At 36.5% G+C, this 22,686-nt stretch overlaps 2 protein-coding genes, 1 long non-coding RNA gene and 1 pseudogene across 10 annotated transcripts; 2 read left to right on the forward strand and 2 right to left on the reverse strand.

The window, feature by feature from the left end:
- The first annotated feature begins 344 nt into the window (after positions 1–344).
- On the forward strand, positions 345–5,579 carry DBR1 (debranching enzyme 1). Of its 3 annotated transcripts, none has more exons than XM_023682776.2 (9): positions 345–622; positions 703–860; positions 1,320–1,441; positions 1,924–2,117; positions 2,799–2,981; positions 3,094–3,212; positions 3,323–3,462; positions 4,714–4,803; positions 5,145–5,579. In XM_023682776.2, exons 1-9 carry the CDS (start codon positions 500–502, stop codon positions 5,225–5,227), a joined length of 1,212 nt encoding a protein of 403 aa, XP_023538544.2. In that variant the 5' UTR covers positions 345–499; the 3' UTR covers positions 5,228–5,579. The 3 variants fall into 3 exon arrangements, with proteins under 3 accessions (XP_023538544.2, XP_023538543.2, XP_023538545.2); XM_023682775.2 differs by having other exon boundaries at positions 346–622; positions 4,714–4,830; XM_023682777.2 differs by lacking the exon at positions 703–860 and having other exon boundaries at positions 348–622; positions 4,714–4,830.
- An 834-nt stretch (positions 5,580–6,413) lies between these two features.
- On the reverse strand, positions 6,414–8,756 carry LOC111798016 (protein ENHANCED DISEASE RESISTANCE 2-like pseudogene; annotated as a pseudogene). Of its 2 annotated transcripts, none has more exons than XR_015421683.1 (2): positions 7,738–8,756; positions 6,414–6,820 (listed from the first exon to the last, which is right to left on the reverse strand). The product of XR_015421683.1 is annotated as a protein ENHANCED DISEASE RESISTANCE 2-like pseudogene, transcript variant X2 (transcript). The 2 variants fall into 2 exon arrangements; XR_015421681.1 differs by lacking the exon at positions 6,414–6,820 and adding an exon at positions 7,018–7,525 and having other exon boundaries at positions 7,738–8,755.
- A 3,379-nt stretch (positions 8,757–12,135) lies between these two features.
- LOC111798226 (uncharacterized) lies at positions 12,136–15,059 on the reverse strand. Of its 2 annotated transcripts, XR_015421611.1 has the most exons (3): positions 14,829–15,043; positions 14,567–14,738; positions 12,136–12,347 (listed from the first exon to the last, which is right to left on the reverse strand). It is a non-coding gene; the product is annotated as an uncharacterized LOC111798226 (long non-coding RNA). The 2 variants fall into 2 exon arrangements; XR_002815674.2 differs by lacking the exon at positions 12,136–12,347 and having other exon boundaries at positions 14,430–14,738; positions 14,829–15,059.
- A 963-nt stretch (positions 15,060–16,022) lies between these two features.
- LOC111799091 (Protein kinase superfamily protein) lies at positions 16,023–22,543 on the forward strand. Of its 3 annotated transcripts, XM_023682491.2 has the most exons (15): positions 16,023–16,212; positions 16,314–16,381; positions 16,951–17,065; positions 17,185–17,431; positions 17,700–17,741; positions 17,967–18,038; positions 18,177–18,312; positions 18,475–18,632; positions 19,484–19,568; positions 19,774–19,970; positions 20,216–20,377; positions 20,974–21,123; positions 21,244–21,504; positions 21,729–21,989; positions 22,097–22,543. In XM_023682491.2, exons 2-15 carry the CDS (start codon positions 16,324–16,326, stop codon positions 22,343–22,345), a joined length of 2,193 nt encoding a protein of 730 aa, XP_023538259.2. In that variant the 5' UTR covers positions 16,023–16,212; positions 16,314–16,323; the 3' UTR covers positions 22,346–22,543. The 3 variants fall into 3 exon arrangements, with proteins under 3 accessions (XP_023538259.2, XP_086981863.1, XP_023538260.2); XM_087125737.1 differs by having other exon boundaries at positions 16,023–16,381; XM_023682492.2 differs by having other exon boundaries at positions 16,023–16,381; positions 19,777–19,970.
- Positions 22,544–22,686: the final 143 nt, after the last annotated feature.

The following is a 22,686-nucleotide window of genomic DNA, read 5'->3' on the forward strand; positions in this document are numbered from 1 at the left end:
AAGCTAAAATCATGGGAATCAAAATAAGAAAAGAAAAAAAAAAGAAATTTATTATTAAATTAAAATATATAATTATTGTGTAATTTAGACAAGAAAAAAAAAGGAATGAATACTATTTTCAAATAATCGACAATTTTTTTTATAAAAAAAATACGATATTTAAATAACATATTGGACATAATTTTCAATTTCGAAATAATTAAAATTACATAGTGATTATTTTAAAATTAATTTATTGCTTGATTTATTAGTTTAACCGATTTTTCTTTCCTAAAATTAATTTTGAATTAACTAAAAACAATTTTAATTTTAATTTTAAAATAAATCACTTCTTCTCAGTTGTTGGCAAACAACGCTGGTTTTTTCTTCCGCGAAGAAAGAACAAATGGAGGGTTTATGGGGTATGGATTGATTAATTTCATGAAAAATTGCCCAGTTGCTTCTAAATTCCAGCGGTAGCCTCTGAAGAAGAAGAAGAAGAAGAAGAAGAAGAAGAAGCATGAGGATTGCAGTGGAAGGTTGCATGCACGGTGACCTCGACAATGTCTACAAGACTCTCCAATACATGGAGCAAGTTCAGAACATCAAAATCGACCTTCTGCTCTGCTGTGGCGACTTTCAGGTACTTCTTTTAGTTCCGCATCCTTTTCTATTTTGCAGTATCTACTCCTCTAAATCGTTGCATTTTTATGAGCGTTTTAGGCTGTTAGAAATGAGTACGATCTGAAGAGCTTAAATGTGCCGCCGAAATATCGCGCCATGAACTCGTTCTGGAAGTATTACTCTGGAGCTGAAATCGCTCCTTATCCTACTATTTTCATTGGTGGAAATCATGAAGCTTCTAATTATTTGTGGGAATTGTGAGTTAATTCACCTTAGCTTGCGTTATCTCTTAATGGGTCTCCATGAGTTCTTTGGTTGTTTGTGTTCTTGGTGTCTTGATATATGAACTTTATTTTGTTCGTGTTCTTGGTGTCTTGATTTATGAACTTTATTTTGCTTGTGTTCTTGGTGTCTTGATCTATGAACTTTATTTTGGGGGTAATAGAAATTCTGCAAGTGAGTTGAATCACAGTCATGGATTACTGCAGTTTTTTATTTTTCTAATTCTTTGAGTATGTGTGAAACAATTGGCAATCGTCCAGGAGAGTTCCGATATTCTGATACTCGGTCGTCCTGTTGAACAATTAGATGAGATCTTTACACAATCATCTCTATGCCCTCAATTTCAATTGTTTCCCGTGTCTTTTTTCTTTTCTTTTTTTTTTTTTTTTCTCATTTCATTGTTGTTCTTTTGAGGATTTGTATTTTTATTTTAGGTACTATGGAGGTTGGGCTGCGCCAAATATCTACTTCTTGGGCGTTGCTGGTGTAGTAAAGTTTGGAAATATCCGTATTGGTGGGCTGTCTGGGATTTATAATGCACGCCATTATCGTCTAGGTGGGTTATTGAATAACTTTCTGGCCGATGTTTATGTAGACGCAAAATGGTGAAAGGTAGTTATCTTGATTGATTAGAATACAGTCGAGGTTTTGTCTTGTTTGTTTCTTCATGTGCTGCGTTCGTCATGGAATCTGGTAAACATTAATAGCCCCGAGTGAGAATGGCTTTCAGATTGAGTAACTGCAAGTTTGTTCTGGGTTGGGGGTTTTCATTCTGGAGTGCTTTTAAGGAGACTACACATTTTATGATCTTTTGAGGAGGTGTTTTATTGATAAAGCTTTTCTAAGGGATAGATTGGTGGGCAGTGTAATAATTCCTCATTAAATCATAACTCTTAAGAATATAGCATATTGAAAAAAGTTGACATTTCGAATGTACGGTTGCACTTTTCTATCTTTATGTTGCCTGTTATCTTAACTGCATTATGCAATAACTGCTAAACTACATGCGACATGATCTTCTTCACATTTAATGAGCAGGTCACTACGAGAGGCCTCCATACAATGAGGATACTATAAGATCTGTTTACCATGTTCGTGAATACGATGTTCAGAAGCTTATGCAAGTTGAGGAACCCATTGACATTTTTCTTTCCCATGATTGGCCTGTTGGCATCACTGATTATGGAAACTGGAAGCAGCTTGTTAAGTTCAAACCATTTTTTGAGAAGGAGGTAGCTAAAAATATTTCGATACGATCTGCTTACCTAACCACTAACAAAAGTGCATGCATAGTAATTCTCTACATAATCTGAACTGCTTTACATTGATGCAAGTTCTTTGATTGTTGCTTGGGTGTAAGATTTCTATTCATTTTGGCGGTGTCCGCCTCTTACATAAATTTCTATGTTGTCATTGTCAGATGAATTTTGTACGTAGTCGATGTGAAAAGTATCAGATCTGCTACATCTATCCATCACTCTTAATTCACATTAACCTACTAAGATCAGCACTTAGCATAGGGTTAAAGTGAATGTTAGAAGAGGATAAGCACTTTCGAAATTGCAAAGTTGACAAGACCTTCATTATAACAGCTAGATTTTCTTGTAAAGTCAGAAACAATGAATCTAGACCCCGAAAGCCAGTATAGATTATACTTCCTGTATCGTCAACTTTAAGTTATGAAGAAGGCATTAGTAAAGTGAACATATAGTTGTCGAACCGAGAAATTAGACTTCTATTGCTGAACGGATTGAAGGATCCGACATATTAGCTATAGAATGGTCCCTGGAGGAATTTAAACAGATTCCAGATAAAATATTTCAAATTCTCTGATATGTTTATTTGCTGATTTTGTCCTGATTGTGCACTATTAAGGTTCATGATAACTTATGGAGTCGAATTTTAAATGCCAGATTCAGGAAAGACGTCTGGGGAGTAAGGCTGCAGCTGAGTTGCTGGAAAAGTTGAAACCACCTTACTGGTTTTCAGCTCACTTGCACTGTAAGTTTGCGGCTCTCGTTCAACATGGTGAAGGTGGCCCTTTGACAAAATTTCTTGCGCTTGATAAGTGTCTTCCTAAACGCAAATTTTTACAGGTACTTTTCTTTTTTTGAGTTTCTTAATATTAAATAGTAATAATCCACGTGGTCCTTTTTTCGATCTTCGTTAGACGCTGGTAATTTTAAAGCTTTAACTGTGGTTTTGTAGGTTATTGAGCTGGAAGCAGAGCCTGGACCTTATGAGATTCATTACGATGAAGAATGGTTAGCAATAACACGAAGGTTCCATGAAATTTTCCCATCCGCAGCCAAAAATGCAAACTATGGGTGCGTATGTTTTATGAGAACTTTTGGTGACGGTTTGATTGGACCGAACTTTCTTTCTCATTTGTAGCCATTGTTAGTCTGAGTTGTAACCTTCCATTTATTAATTTCAGGAATTTAAAGCTTCAAATGCAGGATTGTCGACAATGGGTCCAAAGCAGATTAAAAGAAAGAGGAGCAAAACCTTTTGAATTTGTTCAGACTGTTCCTTGTTATGATCCGTCTAGATCTGTCTCCAACAGTCCACTTGCTGGTAATTCAATAATATTTTCATTTGGGTTATTATATCTGTGCAAGTAAAAAAGAAAAAAAAGGATATCTATCACCCCTTGCACAGATGTGGATAGTTGTTGGCGAATATATTTGGATGATATGTCGGTTGCTTGTCAAGTATAAGTTGTTGCTGCTAGACGAACACGACTCTCCACAATGGTATGATATTGTCCACTTTGAGCATAAGCTCTCATAGCTTTGCTTTGGACTTTCCAAAAGGCCTCAAACCCATGGAGAGAGTATTCTTTGTTTATAAATTCATGATCATTCCCTAAATTAGCCGATGTAGGACTTTCATCATCCAACACCTCCTCTCGATCAAAATACACCTCCCCTTAATCGAGGCTCGACTCCTTTGGAGTCTTAGTCATTTTTACTGCCTTCGAGGAGGCTTGACTCCTTTTCTTTTGAGTCCTTTGTTCGACTGTAACGACCCAGATCCACCGCTAGCAGATATTGTCCTTTTTGGGTTTTCCCTTTCAGGCTTCCCCTCAAGGTTTTAAAACGCGTATGCTAGGGTAAGGTTTCCACACCCTTATAAATGGTGGTTTGTTCTCCTCCCCAACCAATGTGGGACATCACAATCCACCCCCCTTCGGGGCCCAGCGTCCTCGCTGGTACTCTTTTCTTCCTCCAATCGATGTGGGACCGCCCCCAAATCCACCTCCCTTTGGGGCAAGCGTCCTTACTGGCACACCGTCTCGTGTTTACCCCCCTTTGGGGAACAGCGAGAAGGCTGACACATCGTCCGGTGTCTGGCTCTGATACCATTTGTAACGACCCAGATCCACCGCTAGCAGATATTGTCCTTTTTGGGCTTTCCCTTTCGGGCTTCCCCTCAAGGTTTTAAAACGCGTCTGCTAGGGGGAAGCTTTCCACACCCTTATAAATGGTGGTTTGTTCTCCTCCCCAACCAATGTGAGACATCACATCGGCATTTGAGTATTTATCAATCTATTGGCATGGCTAAGTTTAGGGTGGCTCTGATACCATGTTAGACGAACGCGACTCTCCACAATGGTATCAATCTCATGGCTTTGCTTTGGCTTCCCAAAAGGCCTCAAACCAATGTAGAGAGTATTCTTTGTTTATAAACCCATGATCATTCCCTAAATTAGCCGATGTGGGACTTTCATCATCCAATAGTGGCCAAATGATGCATAGCTAATGAACTTGGATCTTTTGTGTTCTATGTCTTGTTCACTCTGTTAAATTGCTTGTGGTATCACAGGGTGTAACCGAAATCCTCAGACTGAATCTTTGCTGAAGTTTCTTGAAGTCCCTTATCTTCTTGATGACATATCAGAATCTGGACCATCAGGTTCATCTATTCCTTTCTCAGATAGTGGTAAACTATTTATTTTATGCTCTGGATTATTTCCTGCTCAAGAACGTCTTAGAATAAGTAGTTCCGTTAATGATGAACCGAAATATCTTACATCCATCTAACCTTGGCTCGAATTGATTGAAACTAAGTACTCTCAAATTTAATTTTACTGGGACACTTTTTTTGTTAGACTTCTCTAAGGTCTTGGTAGTTAGTACTCACACACAGAATCTGGTGTATTGTATTGGTGCACGTGTCGTAGATTTACATTTTCCGAATAGCTGATTATTCGAAGCCTCGTAATTTTACGTTCTCTGTAATATTTACGGATTTAGGTTCGATCGTCAACAGTGAAGACATTCAAATTGATGACATAGATGATGGGGATGAAGAAACTGCAGAACCTGAAGATGCATAAACCATTCATTTTGGCAATGGCACCAAGATCCTCCACGGTGAATGAAGGTTGACCACTTGAGCTTTATGCTATACTTGTAATGGAATGGACATATTCCAATGTTCATGTGAATGGATTGATCCTTCCATTACAAGACTCTTCTTGGAACACTTTTTATTGGCTCAGAGAGAGAGAGAGAGAGATTGTAAAGTGACTTTTTAAAGGGTCATGCATTCTAGAGAATTTCCACTGTCAATAATTTATGCTCTTTTGCTTTAAAAATTCCCCCTCAAAATTAATTGTATCTGCTAAGCTTGTGATCTTCAATGATCTTGACTGGATTGTCACAAATGGGACCGTTTCGTTTTTTTTTTGTAGGTTGGTCCGGTCTATTGCTCTTTGTGCCTATTTTGCCGTAGGAGGTTGGTTTACAGGTACAGCTTTTGTAACTTCATGGAATACTCGTGGATTGGCAAGTTCCTATCCTTCAATTGAGACCGAACAGATTCATGTCTTGGGCTATCGGGGTGTCTAGAAGAAGCCAAAACCTCGATGATAGAAGAAAGGCCATTGCACGTTGTTGAAGTCCCACATTGACTAATTTAGGGAATGATAATAAATTTATAAGTAATACATCTTCATTGGTATGATGTCTTTTGGAGGAGCCCATAACAAAGTCACGAGAGCTTATACTCAAAGTGGATAATATCATATTATTGTAGAGAGTCATGATTCCTAATACATGTGGCAACTTGTGAGGCTGCGGCCTGATAAGCCATTTGCTAGAGATGGAGCGAGCACTGCTAATGGTTTTTGATGAACGTTTTCTGGAGCAGGGAAGAACTAAGCTATGCAACAAACGCATAATGTGGTTTCAATTTTCAAACACAACAAAAGCTTTGTTATTTGGTGCCATGGAGGGCAAGTGTAAGTTGGTTGGTTCAACCTGAATTTTGGTCGAAATTGTCTGTCTGCTTTGAAATATTGACCAATTGGGTCAGTTTGTTTGAAAAATTCATCTTTCCAATCAAAATTTCAAAGCACCCTAAAAAATTGAAAATTTGTATAATGTTAATAATCATTCAATACAAAACTCTTAACTACATTGTTCTAAGCTCTGCAAATAGTTTCTCGTCTACGAGCTTCATGGGTCAGTTTGTTTGAAAAATTCATCTTTCCAATCAAAATTTCAAAGCACCCTAAAAAATTGAAAATTTGTATAATGTTAATAATCATTCAATACAAAACTCTTAACTACATTGTTCTAAGCTCTGCAAATAGTTTCTCGTCTACGAGCTTCACTATCTTTGATATTTATGTTTTTCGTGAACGGTGGGAGATCAACTTTGAGTAAGATAAAACATGAAAAGAATAATTCTCTATCTATTTGAGTTACGGCCTTTACTGACCATTTCTTATTTAGTGTCTACTTATTTTCCCGGTAAAAAGGGCTGTTTCACTCTTGAACAAGGGAAAAAAAGACTCAAGATTAACGATCCTGAACTCCGGCTCCTTTGACTGAGTAAATGAATTAGCAGCTTTCGCTCGGTGAATAAGAAGAGTTTACAAGTCTTTGTTGAATAAAGGGAAAGACTCAACTCAAGAAGAATTAGACTGAAGCAAGACAATAAAGAGTAAATGAATTAGTTACTGAACCCGAAATCAGGAAGGAAGGAAGGAAAGACAGAGAAGCTCATGAACCTTTGTCTTGAAGCTACCATTTTAAAGATAAACAATCTTGTCAACTTATGTATAGTTGAAGATAGAATATATGTCTCGATCTAGAGATTAGAAGTTCAAGTAATTTCCCGAGAAGAAAATATCAAAATTCTTTATTGAATAGTAAAATTATAGATGAGTGTGTGTAATTGGCCATACCGTTGGTAGGCCCAGTGTTAACCCTCCACAATGGTATGATATTGTACACTTTGAGCATAAGCTTTCATGGCTTTGCTTCCCCAAAAGGCCTGATACCAATAGAGTTAGTATTCCTCACTTATAAACCCATGATCATTCCCTAAATTATTCCTCACTTATAAACCCATGATCATTCCCTAAATTAGTCGATGTGAGACTTCCATCATCCAACACCCAGAACATAACGTTCCACTCAACAACCCTATTCTAGAAACAGCCAGACGACGATAAACCGCCGCTGTCGCCGTCGCCGTCCCCACCACCAATGACAACACCCAGTTTCTTAGTTAACAGCTCATTTGTAATTAACATAGATTCATATTTCAACATCAGATGAAAGTAATTCCACCGCCCATCTATAGTAGGATTATAGTCGAGTAGACTAAATTATAGACCAAAACCCTGTGCAGTGCGATCTTTGAAAGAAAAATAATTCCGACTCAATTTCAGGGGAATTTCAATAAGGAAATAATCTCGAGCATTTTCTTATCTGTCTACCGATTATTATCTACAATCAGGAATTCGGAGAATCGCTTCTAATCCAACTATGAACTATCATTTTGAGGCAGAAAGAAAAATTGCTCTATGAACTGAAAAAACTCGAGAGATTTTACCGTTAATCGAATCGAATCAGTTATCGTCGTCGCCAGGTTTGTGATGATTCACCTTCGCACATGATAATCCACGCGCCACCGTCGGCGCGTCCGCTACAGTTGCCGATGACATCTCCATCTGGCAAATCCGGACGGCGCCGAACAGCCTCTCCGGCAACTCCTCCTCCGTCTGTCCCTCCACCAGAAATCCCATGTCTACTGTTACGTTGGTGACGTATCGAAGCGCGAGATGCAAAATCGCATTGGCTATGGTCGAACTCCCCATATCTACGTCAATCTCCAAATAGTTAGGTCCTCTGCGGTAATTGCACGTCAATGCCTTTCCTAACAAACACGCACTGTAATTTCCTACCGCTTTCTTGACGATCCACGGTCCTTTCACGATCCGATTCACCAATTTCAACCGTTGATTTCTGAAAGAATCATCGCCATTGATAAATCGGTGAAGAATCGAGCCAGCAGGAATCGGATCCTCAGTAGCAAAGTAGAACACGGCACTGTAATGATCCTTCCCAGGAACTTGAAGGTTAACAGCAATAATGAAGCTCTTCAACGACTTACCTAAGCCTTGCGCTCTCCTCAACGCCTGAGCAACGCGATTGTCAGGACGACCGAGGACGTTGTCGAGCTTTGAACTCGATTTCAGCCAATCAACACCAGCAGGAGAAAGCAGATAATCACCAGACGGAGATTTCTGCCGTTTCGTCAAGTAGTTCTTAGAGCGGAGAAAGAACAAATCGCCAGGCGGCGAGGCCCAGCCATTTATCCCAGTCTGAAGATCGACAGGGCGTAAGGATCCGCCGTTGATCGTCTCGGAAATCCAATCGACCGTCGTCGTGGATTCGCCGTGTTCCGAACACCTTCCGCCAGATTCTCCGATTAAGCTCCGGTGATTTAGGTTCTGCTTTGTAGGGCACATGGCTTCCACCAGACTTCTCTTCTCTTTCTTCTGCAAAATATTTTCTCTCTCTAAACCGACTGCTTCTTCTTCCTCCTTTTATCTCTGGAAGTGAGGACCGGAAGTAAAAGTTTATCAACCAACTACGGCTAATCTAAGCCCCTTCTTTTTTACTTAATTACGTGATTGCCATTGATGGCTCCACTCCTTTTTTTTTTTTTTCTTTTTCATTATTATTTATTAGATTATTTTATTTGTCGTCATCATCGCAATTAAATATCTTTATTTATCATTATCGTTTTATTCCAATGGAATTTATTTATTTTTTAAAATTAAAAAAAAAAAACATATTTCTATCTCGAATCGCTAGTAATCGCCCGTCACCTATACGACACCAATTTCAAAATCAATCAATAATTTAAAATTAAAATAAATTAAAATATTATTTATATATATATAGTAATCGCCCGTCCGTGAAAATATTTTTTTAATACAACAAATGTCAAATATAAAATATGAGAATTTGAACCTCGAACAAACTACTATGGTAGGAAGGAGCAAAGTCGGGCTCGCCTACCTAACCTAAAGATACCATAATTTCAAAGATGGAAAGATATTAATTTTCGTGTGTAGGTATCAAAGTAAAATATTGTTCGTAATGAATAAGATGTCTATTTAAGAACCCATCATGAATAAGATGAAAAAATACTCATTTAAACGGAGAACACAAGGGAGTAAGTGAGGAGATATTTCTTTCCATTAGCTGAACAGGAGTAAAGACGAGAATTATATTCTCCGTCCCTGTCCCATATCTTTATCTTACCCTACACAGACATTGAACATCATATTCGAATTCTTAGAAATTATCTTGTGAGATCCCATGTCGGGTAGGGAGGGAACGAAACATTTCTTATAAGGGTGTGGAGACGTCTCATTAACCGATGTCTTCTAAAACCGTAAGACTTTGACTATATTTGTTAGCCGTAGGTTTGGGCTGAAAATTAAAATAAGAAGCGGGGATAAAATAATCTTTCCTGATACCCGTGAACGTTTCTACGAGTAAATACAATTTATTTATAATTTCAAAGACATAATTTATAGTACATTGATATGTTTACTTAAATGGGTGCATGAAAATTTAATATTTATGATGGTTTTTCTAATAAATAAATAAATTAATAAAATTGGGATTAATAAAATGTAAATATTGAACTATAACCAGTTGACTTAACGAAATAAAAACTGGATGACATAATCGTGTGAAAGGACGAAAATGTCCTGAGTTGGTGCGGGCCCCACTTCATATTTATTGTTTTTATTGTTTTTAATTGTTTCTAGAAAAAAGGGATACGCGGTGGATGGCATTGGTTGTAAATTCGATAAATTGGTGGGGGTATATTCGGAAGTTGAGCCGATAATTTTGACGGACGACCGACCTCGACATTAACGACGGTGATAGAGACACGTGGGAGGGAAAAATAAAAAAAGTTTAATTTCTACGCTTAAAATATATATATATATATAAATAAATCATCAAACTGTTATCATTTTTGGCATGATGCAATTTAAAACTGTCAGGGCAGTGTTATTTATGGAAAATAATTTTATATTAATATTTTGAAAAATATATTATGGTATTATCTCTAATTTGTTTTTAACTCAACTTTAATATTCGTTTAATATTTGTTTTTTTTGGTGAGTACACAGTACGAGAGATCATATTCAAATGAGAGCAATTCAGATAATAAGATAATTAAGAAAGAATAAAAAATTGAAAGCTACTGCACATACCAACAAGGTACACTTCCTCTTCGATAGCTCGATCAAAGAACTTTCATGGTTAAACGTATTTTACTCGAAAATAGTTATATATTAGATAATCTTTGAGGAGTTTTGTTTGTTTTTCACTCTTAAAGAGCAAGGATATTATAGGATCTGAGTTATCAGACACCTAATCTAGATCCAAATTCTAGAACGAGTCAATTTCTTTTTATTAAAAAAAGTGAATAATAAAACATAAAATTGGGCATTTTAAATTTATGGGATTTGTTGTTAATAAATTCATTTAATATGGTCAAACATTGAGAGTAGCAAAACGCATGCATTTTTTATTTTTCATTGCCAAACACAAAAATAATAATAATAATAATATATAAAAACACAATTTCTCTTTTATTAAGATTTAAATTAAAAAAAAAACATGTTTATTAAGCATATGGGGAATAGTTTGACTTGTTACATTGCCAAACTTGTATCTTAAGCTCAGAGGGAAATTCGGGTTTGGAATGCAACTTACCTCATAGTGTCAACCATTTTCAAGTTTGTAAGATTGAAATAATTTTCTAAATAATTTAAAAAACAAGATTAAACTTATTTTTTTTAATAAGATTTAAACGTAGCTTAATTGTCTCACCATACCATTGTGGAGAGTCGTATTCATCTAATATGGTATCAGAGCCATGCCTTAAACTTAGTCATGCCAATAGATTGATAAATATTCAAATGTCGAACAAAGGACTCCAAAAGAAAAGGAGTCGAACCTCCTCAAAGGCATAGTCAAAAAATGACTAAGACTCCAAAAGAAAAAGGAGTCGAGCCTCGATTAAGGAGAGACGTACTTTGTTCGAGGGGAGGTGTTGGATGATGAAAATCCCACATAGGCTAATTTAGGAAATGATCATGGGTTGAGTTTATAATAAAAAAATACTATCTCCATTGGTTTGAAGTTTTTTGGAGAAGCCCAAATCAAAGCTATAAGAGCTTATGCTAAAAGTGGACAATGTCATACCATTATGGACAGTCGTGTTCATCCCATGATTTGAACTAAAATTTAGAATTTAGATTCGATACATGATGACCCTAATATTCACCTGCATCCATTGCAATACCGTACAAACCACACGTTATTATTGTTTGTTTTTCCCTTGATAAAGTTGATCAGAGTCAAAGGCGCAACTTTTCCTGATCTTCCAGAGGAAGCCAAGCTTTAATTCAGACAAAAGTCGAGGACAGATGAAGAAAAAAGTAACCAAATTGTATGGAATAGTATGTTTCAAAACCTACTTTTAAACCCATTTTTCTTTCTATTTGGTCTCGTAGTATTTCTTCGTAAATAAAAGATAATAATTTAACCTAACCCGCAAAGATATTATATCTTCAACTAAGAGGTTAGAAGTTTAAATCTTAACTCACATTTGAACCGAACGAATTCAAACTTTTAAACTCTGTCAACGGAATATATCAATACCCAGTAATGAGAGTACTTCTCTAGATTCAATCGGTTTTGCTTTCTATTAAACCTCCAACCCCGGCCGAGTCGAACTGATTACACCTCTAGTTTTCACCACATTGATACAAAAATGTGATGAAACTAACATCAACCTATCTTTAGAATTGATACTAAGAGGAAGCAACCAGCCCCGGGTGAAATCCTCCCATTTTCTCAGAATTTTCTCAGAATTAGATTAGTAAAATCAAACGAGTAAAGAAAACACAAGAGCAGCAGAAAGTTTCATCTGTTTTAAAAAAGAAACTAGCATATGGTTTCCTCATACTACAGGAATAAAACTTCTTCTGAAACACTCAGGATTTCATAGCTAAAGAAAAAGAAGTTTACCGCAGTAATGTACTAATACGTTCGTCCTTCGACATGGTAAACGCCAATGGTGAAAAAAGCATCTATTGAGGTCATGAGTCCTGGGATCTGCCTTAGCTGGAAAGCAGGATTACAACAGAAAATTGAAGTGATTATACAGATAGATTGGATAAACACAATTATGATCACAGCATTGCAAAAAGTAGAGCTATATAGATTGCTTGAACAGACAGCTAGAATCCCTTTGAAAGAAAGAACCTAATCCACAATTCGATAGAGCAAATTTCTTAACACATATTGCTTCTACAGATGCAAATAAAAAGTGAGAAAATTACCACAAAGTGTTAATTATTTTCCTATGTAAATACAGTTCTTCTAGCAGTTAGAGATGAACTTTATATATAATGGAGAAAGCAATATGCTTTTTGCTACCATACAGAGAGTCTCATTTACAATAAGAGAACAAAAGACAGCAGCTAGCTGAAGGGATGATATTCTTTTGCTATTCAACAGAAAACAAGAGGACAGGATGCAAATTACATATTTTCCATGATGATTATGTCAATGAATTCATTGTTGGACATGAACTAAATCAATTTGATGATTAAATAACAACAAAAAAGAAGATTTACTAACTAATCACTACAAATATATGTTTAAGCATTTGATGAGTTTATTTGAGATGGCCCATTCATTATCAAGAGAAAAAGAGCTGGAAAACAATAACATATCCAAACCAAAACCTGATGGTTGTCTTTATTCCTAACGTACCAAAGCGAAAAGAAGACGACAAAATGGGGATCATGACAGCCAAAATGAGCACCCATGTGAACGAACACACCATGGCTGACATTAGGTGTGTGTGAATGCCTTCCTCCAAAAACAAAATTGCATATATACATATATAGACATACACACATATTTATAACATCCATGAGTGTTTGGATCGGCTTGCACACGCCCCGGTTACAACCATTTGATCCTAAGATAATAAATCTTAAGTACGTGATCACCTTGACTTAAACTCATTTTGTCTATGCTCTTTATTATTTACACGACTCTTATTGACCACTAAGTCAACCCAAGATGGTTTGAATCCCACCAATAATTTGGGCTGAAAGGTATGGAGGACAAGATCTAGCAATTATACTCGTGAATATAAAGCTCTAATATTCACTTAACAGATATATCAAAGATAATAACACTGACGTTTTTACCTGGGATACTACATATGTAAATCTAAGACTCATATATCTTAAGGAAATATCAAACCTATAATAAATCAAATTCAAATTACGATCCCATCAAGCCTCAATTGGTGTTGGTCTGAAAATTAACCATCACAAATTTTTTAGGCTTCATGCAAATTAGATTATTTTGTAAGAACTTTCTATTTATATTTAGTATTAAGAAGGAACTCCAAATCTACCTCTTTCATAGAGTATCTTGAATAATCACTTTCTTCATTACTAGATTTTTTGCTGAAAACATAATTTCATTCATTCAGTGACATAATTGCTGAAAACAGCATATTGATCTGTTGATCTGAAATTTACATTGAGAACTCTTGACTAATAGAACCCAGATAGACCCTGCCGACTATACAAAAGTAGTTAACCACATGTTTTGAGTTCAACGATAAGGGGGGCAAGAAATTCAAACCTTTGATTTGTTGGTCGAAGAAACCTACTTTATGTCAATTGAGTTGAGCAAAGCTTGGTTAGGAAAAAGTGGCACTACTTCAAGTAAAATTTGACTAGCTACAAAAGTTTGTCACTATTAACGAGCTCTGGTATGAGACAAGTTAATGGATCTCTTAGTCCACAAGAAGCTGCTGCAACTCATTCTCCGTGGTACAAGGAAGCTACTCTTAGTGAGAAATCGAGCAAGATATTTGTTCCCAAATGTTTTTTTTCTTTTTCTTAGAGAAATTCAATAGCAAGATTGTAGGTTTTAAATCTCGTAAAACAGACTCTTCAACAATACATTTCAGAATAAAGCGTATTCAACAATGGATTTCAGAATAAAATGCTTTCATTCAATTCTTGACCTGGTGATTCTTCACCTATCATAATGGAAACATGCTTTCAAGCGACAACTTAAGACCTACATTAACTAAATGAGTTTGGAGAAGTCCTATAAAAGCCAAGTTTGTTCATAAAATTAGTATAAATCAGCAAACAAATCAGCTTTCCAAGATAACGAAAACCAAACAAGATCCTTCAAATTTCAATAATTGAATAACCATACAAATCAAAATTGATTTGTAAGAAACATTTCCACATTCTTATGATACCAAACAAAAGTTCTGAGAGTACACACTGACAGATACTTACAGAGAAACATTGTTATGTGGCTCTTTTTGGCCGCCTCCACAACATCAGTCACACAACAATTAACAAATTAGGGTTTCCCTAAAGTTTCTTTCAGGAACGAATCATACAGTAATCAGTGAGTCTTCGTCCTGGGAGGTTGTTTTTGAGTCGCTAACCTATAAATCCAATACACCTACAAATATTGCAAGGAAGTGAGAAAACACGAGACTTGAGTTTGAATACAATTTCAAGATCGAAAAGATCGGAGTCAGGGAATTAATACCAAAGCGAAGACGTGAGCTGCTATGAGAAGAACAATAACCAAGGGTATTGCTTCGAGGAACCAGGGCCCTATCGATGACCGTTGCTCGTTCGCCATTTTCGCCGGAGAAAGATCGGTGAGGAGACCGAAGGAATGAACAATACAAAACCGAAACCGAGGATTTTACAAATTTACCTCCGTCGAACTTTCGCGCAGAGCGCTTAAATACTCTTTCCCTTTGGAATATTTTGATCTTTAAAATGTTTATTTTAGTTTCATTAGGTTGATTTTAATTCTTATATTTTTAAAAATAGTTTTGGATGTTCCGATCTTGCTTCGACCTGGTCCATGACTCCAACATGAGCCGATGTGAGACTTTCATCATCCAACACCTCCCCTCGACCTTCTACTTGTTTTCAATCATTCCCTAAATTAGCCGATGTGGGACTTTCATCATCTAATACCTTCCCTCGAATAAAGTACACCTCCCCTTAATCGAGTTTGGAGTCTTAGTCATTTTTTACTATGTCTTCGAGGATGCTCGACTCATTTTCTTTTAGAATCATTTATTCGACATCTGAGAATTTACCAATCTATTGGCACAACTAAGTTTAGGGTATGACTCTGATACCATGTTAGACGAACACGACTTTCCACAATGATATGATTTTGTCCACTTTGAGCATAAGCTCTCGTGGCTTTGCTTTGGGCTTCTCAAAAGACCTAAGGAAGATAGTATTCTTTGCTTATAAACCCATGATCATTCCCTAAATCAGCCGATGTGGGACTTTCATCATCCAAAAGTGACTGGTAGTTAATCATTCCTGGTTGCTTATTTGCTTTCAGCTTATAACATTGATTATTACAAATTGTTTTCAACGCATTTTCTCTCTCACGTTTTCTAAATACACTTTCTCGCAAATACGACACGTCTGAATTGTTCTCGAATTACGATCTTTACACGGGTGACTTGTTCGCCATGTTAGAAAAACTGTCGCACAATCGTTGAACCCCGAAATACTCGACCATACGGCCAATTGTCCTCGTATTACGATTTTCACGACTTGTTCGCCATGTTAGAATAAGTGGTGCACAATTGTTGAACCCTGAAGCTCGACAATACGTCGAATTGTTCTCGACGCCATGTCAGCGCACAATTGCTAAATCCCGAAGCTAGATCATACATCTGAATTGTCCTCGAATTACGTTAAATCGTCGGATTAGAACAAGTGCGGTATAATCACAGTTCATCTTGCTTAGAAGAGGGTGAAATCGAGAAACCAGCAGCAGGTATTTGGTGTTTGCGGGAGGGCGCCAAGTAGACCCAAAACGTGGCGTCTTCTCGTTTCCTCAGTCAATCCACCCAGCCCCTTTCACTTCCTTCTTCGCCCACTACTCTCTGCAGGTTTTTCTCTTAAATTCCCTCATTCTTTCGAGCAATTGGTGGAACAAGATGCATATCTGATGGATTCTCCAGTTTCTTCTTGCATTTCTTGTTCTTTATAGTCATTAGCCGATGAGGAATGTCGTTACGCGCCTCAACCGCCACCGCCTGGCCACTCCGGCCTACCGAAGTACTTTCTTGTTTATCTTCACCACTTTTACTTGCATTTTATGATTCTTTTTCTTGCTGCGATGTCTGCCTGGTGAGTGATTTTTAGATGTATGGAAGTGAGAAATCACTAGAAAACTCTACTGGAGAATATTATTGGTTATCGATGCCATTCGGATCTTTCTTTGTTTCTCTTCCTTCTCCTGTTAATCGCGTTATAATTATCTTTATCGGCAGTTGATACTTTTCTTGATTTGATTGTATTCCATTGGTTTACTTCAATTTGATTTTCGGCAACATTTTGTCCTCTAACTTGTACCTATCTGGTAAAGAACAACTTAGCTAATTGAGGATAAATTTCGACGAGCTCAAATATTCTTGAACTATAGTACTACCGCCTACACACCACCACCAAACGAGCAAAATCCGTACATTATGATGCGTGAGATGTGAATTAGGACCTGGTATCAAAATTGTTCGCATTCGATCCTTGAATCAGTCACTAAAATGAAAATAGGGGACCAAGCTGCATGCTAGGATATAACTATTTTACACTTCAATTACAATTTATAAATTCTGCTTCCTTTGCAGATGTATGCCCTGACAATGATTTTGGAAAAAGCATATCATTGGGGTATTTGCAGGACATTTATGCTCTGAGGAGACGAAATGTTTCTCTGTTGATAAACTTGTTTCATCAAAACTCGTGAGTGGACTGGATTATTTTCAGTTTTCGAAGGGATTGATTTCAGTTTTTACCTCGTTTTATTTTTGCGTAACATTTCTCTGTTTGCAATAGGCATTTACTTAGATATTGTGATGCAGATTTTCTACAGGCTATTCAAGCGTACACGGTGAAAGGCCATCTGCAGAGTATGCGAAGTTGAGGAAGCAATTGCTGGAAAAGGAATTTGGGCATGCACTTGGAACTTACAGATCCAAAAGACTCTCCTCCATCTATCACTTTGGTCCATTTTTGGCCTTCTATAGAGCAGCAATTATTTCATTCCATGTGTTCAACCTAACCATATGGCAGTTCTTTGTTAGTGACTTAAAAAAACGAGCTATTAAGGTATTATCTTACACATTTATTCAAAGGTTTTCATCTGTGAATTGTCATTTAGTGCAATAGATAAAATGTGGTGAATGAAGCTTCATTGGTCTAAATATTATGCGTACCATTCCCTCAATATTGTTTGTGTTTAAAAAATGTCGATGTTTCTGTTCGATTTGCTTTTTTGTTAATTATCAAAAAGAAAGAAAGTATTATAAGAGGTGTTTCATTCTACAGAGTATGATTTCAATGATTTAACTTAAGTTTTATATTTTGTTTCCTGCAGTTTCGAGAAACTCTAATCAGATTGGGGCCTTTCTATGTCAAGGCAAGCCTTATTTTTTTTATTTTTTTATTTTTATTATTATTTTTTTCTTTTGTGTGTGTAAATTTTTAAATGTCCGTCCAACCTCCAACTTCTGGAATTGTGCATTTTCTTTAATCTGCTTCAAAGTATCAGTAACTATGTGAAATGAGGTTGCAAAAGGTTTTATCAATGTTTATCTGTTGCTTTTATTAATAATATAATAACTTAATGTTGCTTGAATTACAGCTTGGACAGGCTTTGAGCACGAGACCAGATATATTGCCAACAGTGTATTGCCAAGAACTTGCAAGGTTACAGGTATGCAAGCTTTTCTTGATTCTCAATTTGATGTGGCCGGCCAGATACTATATGCATTATAAATAATCTTTAGCGATGATTTTCTTCCCAATTACTTTCTTCAAACAATTCTGATAGTTTGAACTTTCTTTTTTCAAGGATGAAATACCTCCATTTCCGACTCATAAAGCAATCAAATCTATTGAGAACCAGTTGGGACGTCCTGTTTCACAGATTTTTGCTGATATTAGCTCAGAGCCCATTGCGGCTGCATCCTTAGGGCAGGTCTATAAGGGTAAGTGGTATCCATTTTCCTGAATAATTTTTTTATCTTTTGTTTGAAAATTTTCAAACCATCTCTTCACATTGTCTGCGAAATGGATTTTCAAATATTGATGTTAAAGTTTTGATGTAAGCTAAAGTTAAATAACCATTTTTTCTGCTTCAAGTCTTGCAGCTCACCTGCATTCTGGAGAGCTTGTAGCAGTCAAGGTACAAAGGCCTGGTATGTCTCTTTCATTGACTCTTGATGCCTTGTTGTTCCAGATGATTGGTGGCCAACTAAAACGATTTGCAAAGGCTCGAAAAGATTTATTAGTAGCCGTTAATGAAATGGTGAGCGTTTGCTTTTTTTTTTTTTTTTTTTTTTTTTTTTAATAAAAAAAACTGATTTTCTTTTCCATTTGTGGCCTACAGAGAACTGAAACTTGTGAAATGGCCAAGTTAAACAACATGTCTATTTTATTATTTTCTTTTCCATTTTCCTACACGGCGGAGACACGCTGAGACATGGCTAGGAACTCACAAAGACATGGCTAGGAACTCACAAAGACATGGCTAGGAACTCACAAAGACATGGCTAGGAACTCACAAAGACATGGCTAGGAACTCACATAGACATGGCTAGGAACTCACAAAGACATGGCTAAGACACATGTTAAGGTTTTCCAAGTTTTATGTCTTTAAGGCCATTTAAAAGAAAATCCAATACCCAAAATTAAAGCCAACCCACTACGCATATAAACCTCAAAAGCCAACCCAGTAGCTCATTTAAAAGGGATTTGCTTTCTCCGTTCTGTGGTTACCTTAGTTCTGAATATTTTCTGAAAATTATGCTTAATCATACATTTTAATTTTATGGTATTGGAAGTTTGACAACTTTTTTTTTGTTTCATGTTTGACATTGCCGTTCAAGATGCATTTTAAGATTTATATGCTTTGTTTTTTTGTTTTGGCCTATGAAACCCTCAAGCAATTGTCTCTAGGTTAACTATTCAGGTTTTCTTGCATGGTCTGTACTGCCCATTACTTTAGAATAACATAGAGAGGTGTTGAGTTTTCTAAATGATTTGGGATGTGCTTCCCTTGTCTTCCTCTTGTGTGTTTCTCTCTCTTTTTTTATTTATTAATTAGACTGTCAATTGCCTTGCTTGTTGTCACATTCAGAGCTTTCCTTAAATGAACAGGTCAGACACATGTTTGACGAAATCGATTATGTTCAAGAAGGGAAAAATGCTGAGCGTTTTTTTTCTCTCTATGGATGTCAACCATGTAAGTGCTAAGGTATTTTTATAATGTTCTGAGAATACTACTACCTCCACAAATTGAAGCCAATATACAAAAGATATTCAATTTCTGACTAAAAAAATTCTCCTAGCTCTGGGGACTTCTCAATTTTTGAGTGTCTTCTTTTGCCCAACCATTTGAAATCTGATAACTGACTAGCCTTTGTATGATTTTCTTGATAACAATTAAGTAGGCGACGGTGAGAAGAGGTCTGCAGTCAATGGCACTCTTAAATATAAGAAATCAAGCGGTGTTAAAGTCCCCAAAATATTTTGGGACTATACTAGGACGGCTGTGCTTACAATGGAATGGATTGATGGAATAAAGCTTACCGATGAAATTGGGTTGCAAAAGGCCCATTTGAATAGAAGGGAGCTCATTGACCTGGTATTATCTAGAAATTGTTCTATTATTTCTTGTTACTTTTCCCAATTTTTTTTTATCGTCTTTTTTATTAATATAGGATGGGTTTTTTTAGGGGGAAAAACACTTTTGTCCTTGACGGGCAGCTGTGTTCATTTTCTATTGCTCTGTGTGTATTGCTTGTACATAGTCCATTTCTTGAAGTAGGCTATTTATCATAAAATCAAACATGTCATATTTTATCAATATTCTTCTTTTGACCTCAATAGGGACTGTATTGCTCCTTGAGGCAATTGCTTGAGGTGGGGTTTTTTCATGCTGATCCACATCCAGGAAACCTTGTTGCTTCCGAGAATGGTTCCCTAGCATATTTTGATTTTGGGATGATGGGTGATATCCCTCGGCATTACCGTGTTGGACTGATTCAAGTGGTATGAAAATGTTATAACTACAACAAATTGATAGCATCTAACCACTGGTTTTTTTCAAGAAGTACTTGGTAGAACGTTATGCAATTTTGACATGTCATGCACAATCTTCTGTTTATCTACCATGGCTTGACTAGATATATTACATGCAGGTTGGGATTTTTATTGTCTAGTCGTTTTTTTTATAATCATTTAAGACAGGTGCACCACACTCCCCCCCCCCCCCCCCCCCCCCAAAAAAAAAAAAAAAAAAAACAGAGCAACCACGAACATGTGAGAAAAGAAGGTTGAAAGACCGAGAGATACTAGCAGGATATTTCCGGGACTTGAAATTGATAATTCTCCTATTGCTTTAAACTTGTAACTTATTTTTACAAACTCAGAAGGTCTTTTCCATATGTTTGTTGATAAATTTAATATGGTATTCTATAATCTAAAAATATTGGTCCAAACATTCCGTGTTGACATAATCTACAAATATTGGTCCAAACATTCAGTTTTCTCTTACATCATTTTGACTGTTAGTTTCCATAATTCATTTGCTATTTTATTTTGGTAGGAATATATCTGAGAGCCAGTTAAATATTATTTTCTTTCAGCTGGTGCACTTTGTTAATCGCGACTCGCTTGGGTTGGCCAATGATTTTCTTTCTTTGGGATTCATTCCTGAAGGCGTTGATGTCCGATTAGTTTCTGATGCTCTAAAGACATCATTTGGCGATGGAAAAAAACAGTCCCTGGATTTTCAGGTTCATTTCTTTAGTTTCTGAATTTTAATTTGCATTTACTGTCTAAAAAAAATCCTTACACATTGCCCACAATGTTGAAAGCTGAAAGCTCTTATGAGTCCAAATTGACATGAATTTCAGGGCGTAATGAACCAGCTATACAGTGTGATGTATGAATTTAATTTTTCCCTCCCTCCGGACTATGCCTTGGTCATAAGAGCACTAGGGTCACTGGAAGGCACTGCTAAAGTCCTGGATCCTGAATTCAAGGTCTTAGAAAGTGCATATCCTTTTGTCATCGGGAGGCTTTTGGAAGATCCAAACCCTGATATGAGAAAAATTTTAAGGGAACTCCTCATCCGAAATGATGGATCCATTAGGTGGAATCGGCTCGAGCGCTTAGTAAGTTTTTCCTCTTATCTCTATCATGTAGCAAGTACTTTGTCTTCGCGAAAGAAAGAATGTCTTATTAGCAATGACACAAGGAGATGTACATAGCTTTAAATATGTGGCCGTATGCTCTGTTTGCATTATGCATATTTCGATTATATCTGAACTACGTTTAAGAAGTCTGTGGGCTATTCGTTTCCATATCTTAACCATTACAAAAAAAAATCTTGTTACAGGTTGCAGCCATTTCTGAACAGGCTGCCGAGTCGAGTGAGGAATCCTCCAAGGATAGTTCTTCAAATCCTCTAGGATGGAAATCATTTGACATGGAAGCTGTTGTCTCAGCAACTGAGGATCTTTTTCTATTCATTCTCTCCAAGAAGGGTTCAAGGGTACGTGTTTTCCTTATTCGGGACATCATCGGAGCAGTTGACATCGTTCTGCAAGATGAAGTTTTAGGGTGCTCATCGAATAAGAAGTATCAGACAAGATCTGAGGTTTGTTCAACTCATCTTTACATATTTTCTTCAAATAATAGCTTTTCAAACAAGAGCATTCTTGAAGTTTTTGGAGTGATGGCCAATGTGGTGTATTGTGTTTACAGGATGATGCTATGCTGGAAAGAGTTGTTCACGGGTTTCAGTGTCTCCGTGATGCAATAAAGTTAGCACCACGAGTGTGGACGGCTATGCTTTTTCGCATGGCATTAAAGCGGGAGGTTCATAGCTTCTCTCTGGACGTCATTTCAAGCATTATGATGCATATTGGAAAAAAATCCCCTGACCGTCTTTGGATCCGTATTTCAAGATTCCTTCATGACTTAGAGAGAGACTACGATTCTAACAAAGCATGAGGAAAGTAAACTACTTCTCTCTCTTTTATAGATCACGAATTTTTTTACATTTTATAAAGAAATTAATGAGAATCAGTAGTTTAGCTCTGAAGGATCATTGCAGAATCTGTAGTTTACATCTTACATAGGTTGGAGACTTCATTTTATTTGAATTTTGGAGGAAAATTTTCAATTCATTAGATTTTATTAGTTGAACAACAAATCCTAAAATGTACAAAATATCTTTTTAGGCTTAGAATTTGTCCCTTGTTTAAAAATTATCCATATTTCTTTATATACAAATTCGTTACGCATTGATTATCTGAAACAGGTTTGATAATGATTAGGGTGATCTAAATAGC

This window comes from Cucurbita pepo, chromosome 7, assembly GCF_057944985.1.
Source record: "Cucurbita pepo subsp. pepo isolate OVF chromosome 7, ASM5794498v1, whole genome shotgun sequence".
Classification (NCBI taxonomy): domain Eukaryota; kingdom Viridiplantae; phylum Streptophyta; class Magnoliopsida; order Cucurbitales; family Cucurbitaceae; genus Cucurbita; species Cucurbita pepo.

Bases quoted from the DNA above. Each gene is read 5' to 3' on its own strand.
- DBR1 (XM_023682775.2), top strand. From the start codon at position 500: ATGAGGATTGCAGTGGAAGGTTGCATGCACGGTGACCTCGACAATGTC. The intron at 3,213-3,322 runs GTGCGTATGTTT...TATTAATTTCAG, and splicing joins GCCAAAAATGCAAACTATGG to GAATTTAAAGCTTCAAATGC. The intron at 3,463-4,713 runs GTAATTCAATAA...GTGGTATCACAG, and splicing joins CTCCAACAGTCCACTTGCTG to GGTGTAACCGAAATCCTCAG.
- LOC111799091 (XM_087125737.1), top strand. From the start codon at position 16,324: ATGAGGAATGTCGTTACGCGCCTCAACCGCCACCGCCTGGCCACTCCG. The intron at 19,971-20,215 runs GTATTATCTAGA...TGACCTCAATAG, and splicing joins GAAGGGAGCTCATTGACCTG to GGACTGTATTGCTCCTTGAG. The intron at 21,124-21,243 runs GTTCATTTCTTT...CATGAATTTCAG, and splicing joins AACAGTCCCTGGATTTTCAG to GGCGTAATGAACCAGCTATA.